Source organism: Ranitomeya imitator, chromosome 2 (assembly GCF_032444005.1).
Source record: "Ranitomeya imitator isolate aRanImi1 chromosome 2, aRanImi1.pri, whole genome shotgun sequence".
NCBI lineage: Eukaryota > Metazoa > Chordata > Amphibia > Anura > Dendrobatidae > Ranitomeya > Ranitomeya imitator.
In genome coordinates this window covers 495,821,297-495,839,834 of record NC_091283.1, presented here as the reverse complement: position 1 = coordinate 495,839,834, position 18,538 = coordinate 495,821,297, and the positions used below count along the sequence as shown (strand labels likewise).

Genomic DNA, 18,538 nt, shown 5'->3' with positions numbered 1-18,538 from the left:
GCGGTAGGTAAGTATGTAGTGTTTGGTTTTTTTACTTTTACGATGGTAACCAGGGTAAACATCGGGTTACTAAGCGCGGCCCTGCGCTTAGTAACCCGATGTTTACCCTGGTTACCAGGGGACTTCGGGATCGTTGGTCACTGGAGAGCTGTCTGTGTGACAGCTCTCCAGCGACCAAACAGCGACGCTGCAGCGATCGACATCGTTGTCGTATCGCTGCAGCATCGTTTCAGTGTGACGGTACCCTAAGTGTGCATTTAGACTACCAAACCTGTGGAATTGTTTACTAGTCTCATTAGAAAGGCCAGCAGCTGCTCACAATCATTCTATTTGCATAGAATACCATTGTTTTTGGCAGTACTTTTCTTTTTTAACATGGAGTCATGTGGTGCAGAGAAAGATGATTTTTAACAGAGAAGCATCCATCGGGTTACTGGCAGCCTGTTTAGAGGGGCTGATTATGGGGAAACGTGCATTCTTAGGAATACTTGCTCTCAATAATTTGTGTATATTCAGCCTAAGACTTACATTAGATACTTCGTTATAAAGAGAAAAAGGAGTGACCGGCACTGAGATCCACTAAACCGCAATAGGAAGTCTGCATATATGATCTACTTCGGCTGGACAAGTGAGGTCTCCAATTTGTGAGTTGCGGGTGGTGCTATGCATATATAAGAACTAGTCCATAACCATAGAATAAGAAGGAAAAAGATGCAGCACTCACCCGTGATCTTCATCAAAATGTGTCCTTTATTCAGCGATACAAGCCATACAGAATGTAAAACGGCATTCGCAGGGATATGTGAGGGAGCGGGAGTGAGAAGAGACCGGACGACGGCCGTTTCGCGCTACGGCGCTTCTACGGGTCCATGCTCAAACAGGTGATGTCATTTCCTTATAAGGGTTTAGACCCACCTGACTCTATTAATTGCAAGATGTGAAGGGTAAAAACAACAGAGTCTCTTAATACAGAGTGATAAGTTACAAGAGTATTATATGAACACTGCCATGTCAAGTTTATCATTAAGACCCCCTGGTCCTTGTGCGTTAGTTTTTAGGATCCATTTAGCCTCGCACTGCAGGAGTTGGCGGTCATGATTACCGCCATATTGTGAGAATTTAACTATCTCTAAACCTGCAAAACGCAATTGGTTTGGGTCACTATTATGTGCCTCCGCCATATGCTCTACAAAGCGCACACGTCCCTTTCCTGTCCGAATTGAATTGTAATGCTCTCGAATTCGGACTATGAGTGGTCTAATTGTCTTGCCGATGTAAAATCGTTGACAAGGGCAGAAAATAACATATACCAAGAATTTACTCTTACAGGTTATGAAATCCTTCACAAAATGTTCAATCATACCAATTCGCAATGGGTTATCTACTTTGTGCAAATTGCATACACTACAATTGCCGCATTTGTGATTACCTTGCGGTGTAATTTTAGTCAACCAATTGTTTGTTGGTGGTGACACTTTATTTTTTACGACAAGGTCTCCTATGTTGACTGATCGTTTATAAGCGAATAGAGGAGAAGTCTCCGGAAGATTTCTAAAATCGGCATTTTTTTGCAGCACGTGCCAATTTTTTCATATCGCTGCTTGTATGTCTTTGTCAAGTGGGCTATGTTTAAATGTGAATGTGAACCTGCGGTTTTTATTAGAACCTCCGCTCACGTTTTTTATTTATTTATTTATTTTTTTAATGCCCTTTTCCAACAGCTGAGATTGAGATAGTTTAGCTGCTCTAAATTCTGCTTGTTGTAAAACATTTGCTGGATATCCTCTATTTAGTAGACTTTTTTAGTTCATCTACCTGGTTTTTGTAATTTTCCTCATTGTTATTAATTTTTCGTAATCTAACCATTTGACTATATGGAATACTATGCTTTGTGTGATTCGGGTGGGCACTTTTGAAATGTAAGATATTATTTGTGGCTGTACTTTTTCTATGGACTTTCGTTATTATAGTTTCATTCACGATTTCTACTTTGACATCTAAAAATTCTAATTCTCTATTGTTGAATACTGAAGTAAATTTCATGTTTTCCTCCTTATTGTTATTTAGGAAAGCAACAAACTCGTTAAATTTAGATTCTTCGCCATCCCACACTATAAAGATATCATCGGCGAATCTTAAATAGAGCTGTATATGCCGAAGGTATGGGTTCTGGGGTCCGGTGGCATGTCTCTCCTCAAAAGCTGCTAAAAACAGATTTGCGAAGACACATTCCACCGGGGTACCCATCGCGGTGCCAACTTTTTGGAGATACCATCTATCTAAGAACTTAAAGGCATTATGCGACTAAACGAATTCGAGACTATCCAACACAAATGGAATAAAATTTGAATCTTTATCTGTATTCATTAGAATATGGTGGATTGCCTCCAACCCTTTTTGTTGTGGAATTCTCGTATAGAGATTAACGATGTCAATTGATGCAAGAGCGAATGTGGGCTGCCAGTGAAAGTCTTTAAGGGCCAGGAGAAAATCTCCTGAATCCTTTATGAAGGAGGGGATTTTTGATAGCAATGGTTTTAGTAGCCAATCTAAGAACTGAGATAGGGGTTCGGTCAACGATTCTTTGCCCGAGATTATTGGGCGTCCTGGCGGTTTTTCCGCGTTTTTGTGAATTTTGGGGATGCTATACCAATGCGCGAAATTTGGAAATTCCGGCATTAGTTTCTCGGCTCTCCCTCTTGTTAACGTCCCCTTTTCTACATGCTTTCTTAATAGACTCCTCAATTTTTCTTTAAATTTATTTGTGGGGTTGCCATCTAATCTGATATAGGTTTCTGTGTCATCTAGTTGGGATAGTGCTTCCTCAATATAATAGGATCTCTCTAGTAAGACAATATTTCCGCCTTTATCGGCTCTTCGGATAATGATATCATTCCACGTTTGTATTTCTTTTAAGGCTTTTTCCTCCTGTGTTAATAGATTTTTTAGTGTTTTTTTTATATAATATTGCCTCTATATCTTTGATTACTAGATCTTGAAATAGATCGATTGTGTTCCCCGCTCCCTCACATATCCCTGCGAATGCCGTTTTACATTCTGTATGGCTTGTATCGCTGAATAAAGGACACATTTTGATGAAGATCACGGGTGAGTGCTGCATCTTTTTCCTTCTTATTCTATACTTACATTAGATACCATTTCTTAAAGTCGAAAATCTTAACCTACTATAAAGTCATTGAAGTATTGGGATTTATCAGGGATCTACCTTAATAAAGCTCTGACATGGGCAGAACATACTGTATATGGGTGATAAAGGACCTGAGTAAGATTTAGCGCTGAGTGAACATTTTGTTGAATCTCAGTGGACAAGCTATCTGGACAGTGACATTTACCAATTTTTATTTATCATCTGGGTAAATGAAGTTTTACAATACAAATACAATTTATTGACACCAAACATACTTCAAGAAGTACCTAGAAATGGATATAAAAAAAGTGCTAGAGAGTTCTGAAGTGGCCATTGTATCCCATTGAACACTTGTGGAGAGATCTTATAATTGCTGTTGGGAGAAGGTACATTGGAGCAGTGGTCCAGACTTCCAATTGAAAGGTATAAGAAGCTGGTTGATGGTTATAGGAAGCGATTGATTGCAGTTATTTATTCCAAAGTGTGTGCAACCAAATATTAAGTTGATGATGTCAACAATTGTGTCCGCCCCATTTTTGTGGTTTTATGTGAAATTATGTCCAATATGCCTTTTTACTTTGTTTTTTTGATGATGTTCCTATACACACAAAGGAAACAAACATGTGCATTAAAAACATGTGTAATTGGAATAATTTTTGGGGAGAAGTCCTTCATTTTCTGGAGCAATTTGGTGATAGAAATATATATATCATGTAGATCTCACTTGCATGTATACTCCTCTATACTCATATATACTCATATAAACGCAAATATATCTATATATATTATAATCAATGGCTTAAAATGGTTGACCTAAACTGATATAAGCCAGACAGACTGGGGGGTTTCCAGGCAAAAAGCGGAACAACTCCAGATGTATTAAGTGCTGATCAGATGTCTCAACTTTGTCCTAGATGCAGAAAGATGCAGACAGCTAAAATGTAGTTGCTTAATCAGCATTCATATGTGCATTAATCACAATATTCCATATATATTTAGATAACCAATAACAGAGGAGCTATACAATATGGTAATTAACTAACCACCCCTAACCACTCCTTTCTATATGCAATTGTAAAACTATGTATGTACAATAAATGATCAGTATTGATGCAATGTTATTGTCACAATGTTGTGCAGTCTCATTCTTGAGCGCTCAAAATACTCAGTCTTATTGGGAACGGCCGCAGCACACACGGGATAGATTTATCCAACCCAAATTTCCATAACAAATTCAAGGGTGCCAACACTTTCGGCCATAACTGTATGGAGATCCTGGTGGGGCAGGGTCAGCTTTTTTAGCTCTGCTGTATGGGTAAATCTATAAACTCTGTGCTAGAACTGCTGCACCTAGTAAGCTAAGTGATCCGTTATTGGATTCAGAATCTCTTTTCCTACATTATGCTGCTTTCAGATGAGGTAGCAAAAATCTGCTGACAGATTTCCTTTAACTAGATGTAGAAATCATTTGTTATTCTTACAGTCACATATACATTTTAAATATAATACTGACATTAATCTTGGCCATCATTATTTTATGCAATCACTTACGCATGTCCGTTTTTATGTCTTGTATTTTCCGGTTTCTGTTTAGTGTTATTTATATGAGATTTCTTAAGTAATATCAAATAAAATGTTGTTTTTTGACATTTAAAGTGTGACCCAACTTTTGCAGGGATAATACACATGCAATATCAAACTCTTTAATACTCTAAGAAAAGGAGGGATAAATGAACTTATATACAGTATTGTGTGATCCAGTTGCAAAAAGTTCAACACTACAATGTAATAAACTTCATCCACGCTGAAGATTCCAGTGGACATTGTAGTTATTTAGTTAAGACCCTCTTAGATTATGGACACTTCAAAATATACCTTTATTTGACAATTTGGTTTACTATGCAAACCGATAGCCATCAACATCATCTTACCTTTAAAAGTCTGCACTAGATATGTAAACCATTGTCGTACGGTTGAGTCTCCCATGAAGTAGATCATTTTGTCATTTAAACAATTGTACCTCTGTTCTTGGTTAGTGAAGTTGGAAATGCTGCAAAACACAGGTTTCCAGCTATTTTCTAGCACAAAACCACTGGGAAATGGAGACTCCATTCCAATCTTACATTGTTCCAAATTCAACAGAGAGGAAGCTGAAGGAAACAAGGAAAAACATCAATTGACAATCACCCTTGGAGGTCCATGACATACATTCTTTAGGGCACAGATGATATATCAGTGTGATTGACAGAGTGAGCTCTGTTATGTTTGCAATGGCTGTTTTCAGATCTCTGGCATCTAACCCCTTACATGTTTCGGTCAACAGCAACAGGGACATCTGAGTTTGACAGGAGTGGGGTATTGCCGAGTTAAAAATTTCACAGTAAAATCCACCTAATATAATCATATTATTTATTAGATATGCATTAAAAGGGATCAATTAATAATAATTCAAACACACAAAAAAGTGTGGGTAAAAAAAGCCCAGAATAATTATAGCACACCTTTGTTAAAATGCCATGTTTTTGTCATGCAAAAAAAATCATACCAAGAAGAATAATTTCTAAACTTTTTCCACTTTTACAGTCACCTATAAAATGCGCAATTCAATTAAAAAAATTAGAATCTATTTCAGACGAAAATGGAAAATAGAGGTGGGAGAAAGAGAAGACATGACATAATGAATTGTGATGTAAGAGGCATGTAAATATAATGAATCAGGGGAATGAGAGGTAAATAGTGAGGGGTAGGGTTGAGCGACCTTTACTTTTATAGGATCGGGTCGGGTTTCACGAAACCCGACTTTTTCATAAGTCGGGTCGAGTGAAATCGTCCGATCCTATAAAAAAGTCGGGGTCGGGGTCGGCCGAGACTCGAAACCCAATGCAATGCATTGGGTTTCCATGGTTCCCAGGGTCTGAAGGAGCGGAAACTCTCCTTCAGGCCCTGCGATCCATATTTTAGTGTAAAATAAAGAATAAAAATAAAAAATATCGCAATACTTACCCTCTGACGCGCCCTGGTACTAACCGGGAACCTTCCTTCCTTAGAATCAGCCTTCCAGGACCTTGCGGTGACGTCGCGGTGACGTCGCGGCTTGTGATTGGCCGCGCGGCCGCCCATGTGACCGCTCGCGCGACCAATCACAAGCCGCGACGTCACCGCGACGTCACCGAAGGTCCTGGAAGGGCTGATTCTTAGGAAGGAAGGCTGCCGGAAAGAAGCAGGGCGCGTCCGAGGGTGAGTATATACCTAATAGGAATAGGAAGGAAGGCTGCCGGAAAGAAGCAGGGCGCGTCCGAGGGTGAGTATATACCTAATAGGAATATACTCACCCTCGGACGCGCCCTGCTTCTTTCCGGCAGCCTTACTTCCTAAGAATCAGCCCTTCCAGGACCTTCGGTGACGTCGCGGTGACGTCGCGGCTTGTGATTGGTCGCGCGAGCGGTCACATGGGCGGCCGCACGGCCAATCACAAGCCGCGACGTCACCGCAAGGTCCTGGAAGGCTGATTCTAAGGAACGAAGGTTCCCGGTTAGTACCAGGGCGCGTCAGAGGGTAAGTATTGCGATATTTTTTATTTTTATTCTTTATTTTACACTAAAATATGGATCGCAGGGCCTGAAGGAGAGTTTCCGCTCCTTCAGACCCTGGGAACCATGGAAACCCAATGCATTGCATTGGGTTTCGAGTCTCGGCCGACCCCGACTTTTTTATAGGATCGGCCGATTTCACTCGACCCGACTTTTGAAAAAGTCGGGTTTCGTGAAACCCGACCCGATCCTATAAAAGTAAAGGTCGCTCAACCCTACCCCTCACTATTTACCTCTATTTACCTATTTACCTATTTTCCACTTAAATCTGAATTCCAATACCAATTCCCGATATAAACATATCGGGAATCGGTATCGGAATTCCGATTCTAGATTCAAAAGATCGCCGACTTCATGGCCGACCCCACACTGGGGTCGGGTCGGGTTTCATGAAACCCGACCTTGCCAAAAGTCGGCGACTTTTGAAAAATTTCGACCCTTTTCGCTCATCTCTAGTGAGGGGCATTGAGGATGCAGTGACTGGTAATGAATTAGGGAAGAGTACAGGGGTTAATTAATTTATATATTTATTAGGTGTATATTTATTAGGTGGGAAATGGGACTATTTATAGTTGGTGGGGAAACAGTAGCCCATTATAATTTTATATTTGTAATGGTGGGTTGCATAATAACTAATGATAAATTAATGGTTTGTGCAAGTCTGCATTCGCCTGTGTAGTGTAGAAGAAAGGAAAAAAGTGGGGAACGTGCTTTGGAAGCGGTGCTCTAAATAACTATGTTATTTTATACAGAAACGAGTCCTGGCTGGAGTAGTTGATGGCGGTCTGCACTGGATGAAGAAGACAAGAAAAATTAAGGACCTCAACTAGAAATTTCACTGGTAAGTCAGTGTATTCCCTGTACACTTACACTATATACTGTATACTATGTACAGAACACCTGTGTGTAATTTGACCGAAGATCCCTGTATTACCTGTACAATGACACTATGTACAGAACTCCTTAGTATAATGTCAATGGTGATCACTGTATTACCTGTATGCTAACACTATATTCAGAGCTTCTGTGTATATTGCCACTGGTGATCACTCTATCACCTGTGCACCATACACTCCATACAGAGCTCCTGTGTATAATGTCACTTGCGATCACTCTATTATCTGTACACTGACAGTATATACAGAGCTACTGTGTATAATGGCACTTAGCATTGTGTTCTTTTAATTATTGATCAGTATTGTAGTATTTGGTCACTATGTGGTGGTAATATGTGGTCTGGTCATGGTGTAGTGGTATTTGTACCTTGCATGTTGTATTATTCGGTCACTATGTGGTTGTAATATGTGGTCCAAGCAGGGTGTGGTGGTATTTGTTCCTAGTATGTGGTATTATTTGGTCACTACGTAGTGGTAATATGTGGTCTGGTCATGGTTTGTTGGTATTTGTGCCTTGTATTTGGTAATACGAGGGGCGATCCAAAAGTAATGATAATCGCTTATTTCTATTGCACACAGAAATTAAAATAAAATGTTTTCTTCTCTCTTAGGTACCCACTAGTCCAGGAAAACAAAATCACTTAAATAGACCACGATTCCCGGGAGCTACATTCATTTGAATATGAACTGCCGAGGAGTGAACATCAAAATGGAAAAAAACGAGCTCAGAGCTTTCATCAAATACCTCTGCTTGAAAAAAATGACTACCAAAGACATACACAGCGACTTGGTGGAAACATTGGGGGACTCTTCTCCTCCATATTCCACAGTTGCATGCTGGGCCAAGGAATTTAAGCTGGGAAGAACATCGAAGGAAGATGAACATCGTCAAGGACGCCCATCCACGTCCCTCAATGAAGAAAACGTGAAAAAAGTTGAAGAAGTTGTATTGGCAGATCGAAGAGTGACTATCAGGCATGTAGCTGAGGTCCCAGGGATCTCATATGGCAGTATTCAAAGAATCCATGCAAAAGAATTGCATATGAGAAAGGTCTCCGCGTGTTGGGTGCCAAAAATGTTAACCGATGAGCAAAAGAAGAAACGAGTTGACATTTCAATAGCAAATCTCGAAAAGTTCCAAGCAGACAAGGAAAATTTTTTGTTACGTTTTTTGACCATGGACAAGACCTGGATCCACCACTTTGATCCCGAAACTAAACAACAATCGATGACGTGGAAACGAGCCGACGAACCAACGCCGAAGAAATTCAAAGTGTCAAGCTCAGCAGGGAAGGTTATGGCGTCCGTTTTTTGGGACGATGAAGGAATTATTATGGTGGACTATTTGGAGAAGGGAGCCACTATTATGGGCTCCTACTACGCAGAACAAATAAGAAGATTGTGGGAGGCTATCAAGGAGAAAAGGCGCGACAAACTGCGGGCTGGAGTGTTGTTTCACCAAGATAACGCGCCGGCTCACAAAGCTGCTGTTGCCATGGCTACCATTCAAGAAGCGGGCTTTGAACTGGTGGAACACCCCCCTATTGGCCAGATCTAGCCCCCCAGTGACTTCTTTCTCTTTCTTCGACTCAAGGAACACCTCCGGGGCAAGAAATTTGATGACAATAGCGACGTGATAACCGCTGTTGGGGATTTTTTTGAGGGTCAAGATCAAGAATTTTTTTCTAAGGGAATTCTAAGTTTAGAAAAGAGATGGACTAAATGTATAGACTTGATAGGAGACTATGTAAAAAAATAAAAAATTTTTTTGACTATATTCATTGTGTTTAGTATTGATTATCATTACTTTTGGATCGCCCCTCGTAGATGGGTAGTGTGGCGAGCACTCTAGCCTGGAGAGTTCCGAGGTGCTGGTGAAGTGGGATGGCAATCCCCATAGTAGGCTAATGTTCAATCACTGCACACTCTTGATAGATGCTTGTATGAATTTTGTTGTACAGACACAGATGCAGAAATAACACAATTCAGGTGCAGGGATAGAGAAAATGGTGAAGCGACAAGAACATAACCTTTCGACCCTCACAGAGTCTTATTCATATAGTCTCTCTTGGCAAGGTTCACTGAACAGTATAAAGGATATTCTAATTGCAAAGGACACCTGGGTCCAGGGGAGCACCTGCATCTTAGATTATAGGCTGCAATGAACTTTGCCAACAGCGACTATATGAATAAAATCCTGTGAGGGTCGAAACATTATGTTCTTGTTGCCTGACCATTTTCTCTATCCCTGCACCTGAATTGTGTTATTGCTGCATCTGTACAATAAAATTCTCACAAGCATCTATCAAGAGAGTGCGTGATGATTGAGCATTACTCTTGTATTTGGTATTATTCGGTAACTATGTGGTGGTAATATGTGGTCTGATCATGGTGTGATGGTATTTGTGCCTTGCATGTGGTATTAATGGGCATTTTTTTTTAAATTTAATGTGACCCATCCCCTTAAAGAAAAATAAAGAAAATATACCTAAAAAGAGTGTAGGATATTTTAAGACATGTTTAATGAGTTAGAGTAGGGTAGGACATGGCCAAAAGAGTCTTCCTTGCCATGGTGTGGCTGTTAGAATCTGTTTTGTTTTTGACCATCCGCCATCTTGTAGTGGTTTTCTGGCTGCTGGTCTTTTTCCCTGGTGCTGGGTTGTCTTAAGTGAGGTGATTGTATCACTCTTTATTACCCAGCACCTGCCTCCCATTCCTTGCTGGACAACAGTGTTAATCCGCTAGAGTTCTGGCTAGATGCTTTGATAGCTTTCTGAGTTTGATATTGTGCAGTCCTGGGATCTCTGGTTCTGATATCCTTAGTTTTTGTTTTCAGTTGATTTCTGCAGCCATATCTGTGTTTTCTATTAGGAGGTGACCTGTTTTTATACCCAGTCCTTAGATCTTTCAGGGACCTCCTTCCCCCTGTCTATAGGTCTTCGTTTCAGTTTAACCTAGGATCATCAGTGGATCTATTCGCAAGGAATGGGTCACCCACTCCATCGTAGGGTATCAGCCTAGTCTCAGTGCAGGGTCAGTTTTCCCCTTCTATTCTAGTTCTGTGTTGCAATTCCGTAACATGCTGTCTTACACTACAGGGTCTGCCTATGGGTGCTGCCTTATACTACAGGGTCTGCCTATGGGGTGCTGCCATATGCTACAGGGTCTGCCTATGGGGTGCTGCCTTATACTACATAGTCTGCCTATGGGGGTGCTGCCTTATACTGCAGGGTCTTCCTATGGGGTGCTACCTTATACTACAGGGTCTGCTTATGGGAGGCTGCCTTATACTACAGAGTTTTCTTATGGGGTGCTGCCTTATGCTGCAGGGTCTGCCTATGGGAGCTGCTTTATGCTATAGAGTCTGCCTATGGAGGTGCATTATACAATATAGAGTAGGCCTATGGGTAGTGCATTATACTATATTGAGGACTATGGGAAGTACATTATACTATATTGAGGACTATCTGGGGCATTATTTTATATGGATGCTATCTAGGGGGCCATCATACAGTGTGGAGATTATAGTTAGGGGGTCATCTTACAGTGTTGGAGCCATCAAAGAGTTTGGGGGCTACTAAGGGGCCAGTATACTGTGTGGGTGGTACTATAGAGTGAGGGGGCATTATACTGTGTAAAAAAAAGAGCATCATACTGTGTGTAGGGGAGCTGTACAGGGGGAGACTCGGGACATTATCCAATGTAAAGTGGGCACTTATTATAGGGGAACTCAGGTTACTGTGACTGTCAAAGGGGCTCACAGGGCAATATTACTTTCTAGGGGGCAATATATGGGCACTGTTTTCTAGGGCACTTGCACCCAGCATTACTATATTACAGAGGGTTGTTTTATAATTTAGAGGGCACAGCAGTAGCGTAGCTACTGGGGGGGAAGGCTGTGGGCGCCCCGGGCCCGGTGCTCTGAGGGGGCCAACCCGGAGCTATGATACAGTTACATTCTGCAGCAGAGCAGGGAGAATCAATTTCCCTGCTCTGCTACCCGGCCGCTATGGACCTCTGAGCAGGTGGGGGAGCCAGTGCCAGCAGTGGGCCCCAGCCATCATCGGAAGATCAGCTGTACCGGCATTTAGCTGATACAGCTGATCGTATTGATGGGAGAAGGAGCGCTAGGAGCTGCAATGTGCAGAAATATGCCTTGTGTTGTGGGATGGGACATTAGGTGCCACCTGTGTGGTGATCTGTGTCACTCATATAGCCCCTGTCCCCACTCCTTTTCCAATGCCGCTGCAGGACAGACTGGGGGGGACCATGGGGGAAACCCCTGGCGGCACAACCTCTGCCATAGCAGGTGGTGGTGGTGGGAGATTAGCTGAGGGGCAGATGAGGAAGGACTAGGCTAGAGGTGCCTTCTATCAAAAGAGGCAGGCAAAGCGCCATGGGGGGTGAGGGGCAGGGAGAGCCTTAGGCAACTGGGGCAATGCCTGTCCATGTGGCTGGTGTCTCTGAGGCCCTGGGGGAGAAAGAGGTATGCAAGGAGATCAGGAGGATGGAGAAGAAGGACCTGGCTGACTCCAACAACTCCTCCCAGTATGAAAGTGTGGATGAGGAGGTCATGGAGCAGCCCACAGAAAAGGGTGTCAAATGTACCAAGAAAAGGGGGAAGAAAGGGAAGGTTAAATCGCCTTCCAACCCCCCTGGCTGTAAGTATGCCAGAGAAATGGCTCACCAGCTCCCCTTTGATCACCCTCTCCAACCAGTTCCAAGCCCTCTATGACTCTGCTGAGACGGAGGTCAGGTGTGAGGGGTCAGTGGCATCTGTCCTCCGGAGGATGCTGTTTCCTCTGGGGGGGGACTGCCATGGAGCCCATAAGCAAGGAGATAAATGGGAGCATGGACACCTCAGTCTCCCTAAAAAGAAGGGTGGAGCATGATCCCTCTTCAGGGGGAAAGGGAGAAGAGGGGATGGGGAAAAAGAAGGCCATCCAACGTAATCACCCATTATGGCGGAACCCACCCCGTTGACTCTGGCATCTATTAATGTCGCCAGTATAAAGTCAGATGTGGCTAGAATTGCAGCCTTTGATTTTTTTCACCCGAATTGAGGCTGACATTTTGTTTTTGCAGGAGACCAGACTAACCGACATGGGGGCCATTTATAAAGCTAAAAGGGAGTGGAGGAGCGGGCCCTCATACTGGTCTCATGCGGCCGAGCTGTGTAGTGGGGTGGCGGTCCTTTTTAAGACTACATCAGTGGAATGCAGATGGGTGATTGAGGTAGAAATGGGGAGGTGCCTAGTTTTAGATGTCTTCATGAGGGGACAAGAGCTTTGGCTCACTAATATCTACAATCTAAGTGGGACCGTAAATGTCTCTTCCTGAAGGTCAAGCCCTTTTTTTTTACGAGTCGGCAGGTGGTCTTTGGTTGGAATTTTAACACCATTACGAGATCCCGTGATGAGGGGGTCCCGGAGACCGAAGACTGGCTTATGATAGCAATACCCTAAATAGCATAGCTAGTGAAGTTATCCTGGTGGATGTCCACATCCGTCACACCCCAGGTCATGGGGTTTTCACCTCCTTTCATAGGGGAAGCAGTAGGTCTAGAGTAGATAGGTTTTTTTTTAAGGAGAATTGCCATCTTTTCCGCAGTATCTGCCGTTGAGGTGGAATTCTCCGACCACTATTTAATTTTCTTTTCCTTGAATGTTGTAGAGACTCCCTGCATGGGGAAAGGCCTATGGAAGCTGAATTCATCCCTTCTGGAATAAGCGGAGGTGAGACAATCTTTTGAGTACTTTCTTCAGAGCGAGGTACCTCTTTTGGATCTCTGTAGTAGTAAGTCTATGTGGTGGGAGTTCTTCAAAGAGAGGGTGGCGAATTTCTTCCGTCAGGTTTCGAGCCTCAGAAGTCAAAACAGGCATCACTTATATCAGGCTCTGAGGAGGAAACTCCAGGGATCCTGGAGGTAGTCAGATCCTTTTACTCACGCCTCTTGCGAAAGAGGGATTTGGATCGAGATGGGATATCGGCTTTCCTGGCTGAAACCATTCCTGAGCCAGGGGATGACCCCTCTCTTCTTGTTTTGGCAGAGGCATTCAGGGAAGAGGAAGTGAGACTGGCGGTTGATGGGCTCCGGCCCAAAAAAATCACCTGGTCCAGATGGCTTAACATCCGAGTTTTACAAGACCTTTAGGGACTCTTTGGTCCCCCTCTTAACTGAGATTTTTAATGAATATCTTTCCTCAGGCACTCTTCCCAGATCAATGAGGATGTCAGCCCTGATTATTCTGTCGAAAGGTAAAGACTCATCCTGTATTGAGAATTGGTGTCCTATAGCGCTTGTCGATATGGACCGAAAAGTTCTGGCAAAGGTGTTGTTCAATCGGTTGGTGAAGTTTGCACCCTGGCTCCTTTCGAGCGCTCAGCGCTGCTTTGTTCTAGGCCTCCGTATGTTTGCTGCTGTGCTCGGTGTCCGGAAGGCAGTGGAGCAGGGCAGGGTGGGTCACTGGAAAGGGTATTTGCCATCCTTAGACCAAGCGAAGGCTTTTGACTGAGTGGATCGCAAGTGTTGTGAATTCTGTTGTCGGGCTCCCTCCTGTGGTCATGAATGGTACTTCGGCTGGTTCTGTCCATGGACTTCCTCTGGTGGGTGTTTCTGAGTTTCCTTCCACAGGTGGCGAGGTTAACTCGTTTGCTGCTGCTCTATTTAACTCCACTTAGATCTTTGCTCCATGCCACCTGTCAATGTTCCAGTATTGGTCTAGTTCTCTCCTGGATCGTTCTTGTGACCTGTCTTCCCAGCAGAAGCTAAGTTCCAGCTTGTATTTCTTTGGTTTGCTATTTTTCTGTCCAGCTTGCTATTTTTATTGTTGTCTTGCTTGCTGGGAGCTCTGGGACACAGAGGGAGCGCCTCCGCACCGTGAGTCGGTGCGGAGGGTCTTTTTGCGCCCTCTGCGTGGTCTTTTTGTAGGTTTTTGTGCTGACCGCAAAGTAACCTTTCCTATCCTCGGTCTGTTCAGTAGGTCGGGCCTCACTTTGCTAAATCTATTTCATCTCTATGTTTGTATTTTCATCTTTACTCACAGTCATTATATGTGGGGGGCTGCCTTTTCCTTTGGGGAATTTCTATGAGGCAAGGTAGGCTTTATTTTTCTATCTTCAGGGCTAGCTAGTTCCTTAGGCTGTGCCGAGTTGCATAGGGAGCGTTAGACGCAATCCACGGCTATTTCTAGTGTGTTTGATAAGATTAGGGATTGTGGTCAGCAGAGTTCCCACGTCCCAGAGCTCGTCCTTATTATCAGAAACTATCAGGTCATTCCGTGTGCTCTTAACTACTAGGTCCATTGTTGTCCTGACCACTAGGTCATAGCAGTACAGGTGGCCAGAAGTACTAATGCATCTCAATAGAGGGATAAGAGAAGTTCTGAGACAATATTTTTTTCTTTGCAGTGTTTTTTGTCTCTCTTTTCCCCTTTACCTCTGGGTGGTTCAGGACACTGGTGTAAACATGGACAGTCAAGGTCTGTCCTCTTGGATGGATAATCTCACTACAAGGGTACAAAACATTCAAGATTTTGTGGTTCAGAATCCGATGTCAGAACCTAGGATTCCAATTCCTGATTTGTTTTTTGGTGATAGATCTAAGTTCTTGAATTTCAAAAATAATTGTAAATTGTTTCTTGCCTTGAAACCTCGCTCCTCAGGTGACCCTGTTCAACAAGTAAAGATCATTATTTCTTTGTTACGTGGTGACCCTCAAGACTGGGCATTTTCCCTTGCGCCAGGAGATCCGGCATTGCGTGATGTTGATGCGTTTTTCCTGGCGCTTGGATTGCTTTATGACGAACCTAATTCAGTGGATCAGGCAGAGAAAATCTTGCTGGCTCTGTGTCAGGGTCAGGATGAAGCGGAGATATATTGTCAGAAGTTTAGAAAGTGGTTTGTGATCACTCAGTGGAATGAATGTGCCCTGGCAGCAATCTTCAGAAAGGTTCTCTCTGAAGCCCTTAAGGATGTCATGGTGGGGTTTCCCATGCCTGCAGGTCTGAATGAGTCTATGTCCTTGGCTATTCAGATCGATCGACGCTTGCGTGAGCGTAAAGCTGTGCAACATTTGGTGGTACTATCTGAGCATGGGCCTGAGCCTATGCAATGTGATAGGACTTTGACCAGAGCTGAACGGCAAGAAAACAGACGTCAGAATGGGCTGTGTATTTACTGTGGTGATTCCACTCATGCTATCTCCGATTGTCCTAAGCGCACTAGGCGGTTCGCTAGGTCTGCCACCATTGGTACGGTACAGTCTAAATTTCTATTGTCTGTTACTCTGATTTGCTCTTTGTCATCCTATTCTGTTATGGCATTTGTGGATTCAGGCGCTGCCCTGAATTTGATGGACTTGGAGTATGCTAGGCGCTGTAGTTTTTTCTTGGAGCCCTTGCAGTATCCTATTCCATTGAGAGGAATTGATGCTACGCCTTTGGCCAAGAATAAGCCTCAGTACTGGACCCAATTGACCATGTGCATGGCTCCTGCACATCAGGAGGATATCCGCTTTCTGGTGTTGCATAATCTGCATGATGTGGTCGTTTTGGGGTTGCCATGGCTACAGGTCCATAATCCAGTATTGGATTGGAAATCTATGTCTGTGTCCAGCTGGGGCTGCCAGGGGGTACATGGTGATGTTCCATTTTTGTCTATTTCGTCTTCCACTCCTTCTGAAGTTCCAGAGTTTTTGTCGGATTATCGGGATGTATTTGATGAGCCCAAAGCCAGTGCCCTACCTCCTCATAGGGATTGCGATTGTGCAATTAATTTGATTCCTGGTAGTAAGTTTCCTAAGGGCCGATTGTTCAATTTATCTGTGCCAGAACACGCCGCTATGCGGAGTTATATAAAGGAATCCTTGGAGAAAGGCCATATTCGCCCCTCGTCATCACCGTTAGGAGCAGGGTTCTTTTTTGTGGCCAAGAAGGATGGTTCTTTGAGACCTTGTATTGATTACCGCCTTCTTAATAAAATTACAGTCAAATTTCAGTATCCTTTGCCGTTGCTGTCTGATTTGTTTGCTCGTATTAAAGGGGCTAGTTGGTTCACCAAGATAGATCTTCGAGGGGCGTATAATCTTGTGCGTATTAAACAAGGCGATGAATGGAAAACAGCATTTAATACGCCCGAGGGCCATTTTGAGTACCTGGTTATGCCATTCGGGCTTTCCAATGCTCCATCAGTATTTCAGTCCTTTATGCATGACATCTTCCGAGAGTACCTGGATAAATTCCTGATTGTGTGTTTGGATGATATTTTGGTCTTTTCGGATGATTGGGAGTCTCATGTGAAGCAGGTCAGAATGGTGTTCCAGGTCCTTCGTGCGAATTCCTTGTTTGTGAAGGGGTCAAAGTGTCTCTTTGGAGTTCAGAAGGTTTCATTTTTGGGGTTCATTTTTTCCCCTTCTACTATCGAGATGGACCCTGTTAAAGTCCAGGCCATTCACGATTGGACTCAGCCGACATCTGTGAAGAGCCTGCAAAAGTTCCTGGGCTTTGCTAATTTTTATCGGCGCTTCATCGCTAATTTTTCTACTGTTGCTAAACCGTTGACTGATTTGACCAAGAAGGGTGCTGATGTGGTCAATTGGTCTTCTGCAGCTGTGAAGGCTTTTCAGGAGTTGAAGCGTCGTTTTTCTTCTGCCCCTGTGTTGTGCCAGCCAGATGTTTCGCTTCCGTTTCAGGTTGATGTTGATGTTTCTGAGATTGGAGCAGGGGCTGTTTTGTCGCAAAGAAGTTCTGATGGCTGGGTGATGAAGCCATGTGCTTTCTTTTCTAGAAAGTTTTCGCCTGCTGAGCGTAACTATGATGTTGGTAATCGTGAGTTGTTGGCCATGAAGTGGGCATTCGAGGAGTGGCGTCATTGGCTGGAAGGAGCCAAGCATCGCGTGGTGGTCTTGACAGATCACAAGAATTTGACTTATCTTGAGTCTGCCAAACGGTTGAATCCGAGACAGGCTCGATGGTCGTTAGTTTTCTCCCGTTTTGATTTTGTGGTTTCGTACCTTCCGGGCTCTAAGAATGTGAAGGCTGATGCCCTGTCAAGGAGTTTTGTGCCTGACTCTCCGGGTGTTCCTGAGCCGGCGGGTATTCTCAAAGAGGGGGTAATTTTGTCTGCCATCTCCCCTGATTTGCAGCGGGTGCTGCAAAAATTTCAGGCTGATAGACCTGACCATTGCCCAGCGGAGAAACGGTTTGTCCCTGATGGACTAGTAGAGTTATCTCTGAGATTCATTGTTCGGTGTTGGCTGGGCATCCTGGAATCTTTGGTACCAGAGATTTGGTGGCTAGATCCTTCTGGTGGCCCTCTTTGTCACGGGATGTGCGTTCTTTGTGCAGTCCTGTGGGACTTGTGCTCGGGCTAAGCCCTGCTGTTCTCGTGCCAGTGGGTTGCTTTTGCCCTTGCCGGTCCCAAAGAGGCCCTGGACGCATATTTCTATGGATTTTATTTCGGATCTCCCCGTCTCTCAAAAGATGTCGGTCATTTGGGTGGTTTGTGATCGCTTTTCTAAATGGTCCATTTGGTACCTTTGTCTAAATTGCCTTCCTCCTCTGATTTGGTGCCATTATTTTTCCAGCATGTGGTTCGTTTACATGGTATCCCGGAGAACATCGTTTCTGACAGAGGTTCCCAGTTTGTTTCGAGGTTTTGGCGATCCTTTTGTGCTAGGATGGGCATTGATTTGTCTTTTTCCTCGGCTTTCCATCCTCAGACAAATGGCCAAACCGAACGTACTAATCAAACTTTGGAAACATATCTGAGATGCTTTGTTTCTGCTGATCAGGATGATTGGGTGTCCTTTTTGCAGTTGGCTGAGTTCGCCCTTAATAATCGGGCCAGCTCGGCTACTTTGGTTTCGCCGTTTTTCTGCAATTCTGGTTTCCATCCTCGTTTCT

The 18,538-nt window shown here is 43.6% G+C and overlaps 1 protein-coding gene across 2 annotated transcripts in view; it reads right to left on the bottom strand.

Annotated features, from left to right (window-relative positions):
- LOC138664643 (NXPE family member 4-like) overlaps positions 1-18,538 on the bottom strand; it is a 182,429-nt gene that overhangs the window by 43,124 nt on the left and 120,767 nt on the right. The window contains exons 3-4 of one of the 2 annotated variants that reach the window (XM_069751529.1): positions 5,080-5,298; positions 3,563-3,746 (exon numbers count right to left, since the gene is read on the bottom strand). In XM_069751529.1, the coding sequence (XP_069607630.1) occupies positions 3,703-3,746; positions 5,080-5,298 (263 nt within the window). In that variant the 3' untranslated portion in view covers positions 3,563-3,702. Of the gene's footprint in view, positions 1-3,562; positions 3,747-5,079; positions 5,299-18,538 lie in introns of those variants that run through there. The other variant, XM_069751528.1, reaches the window with a different exon arrangement.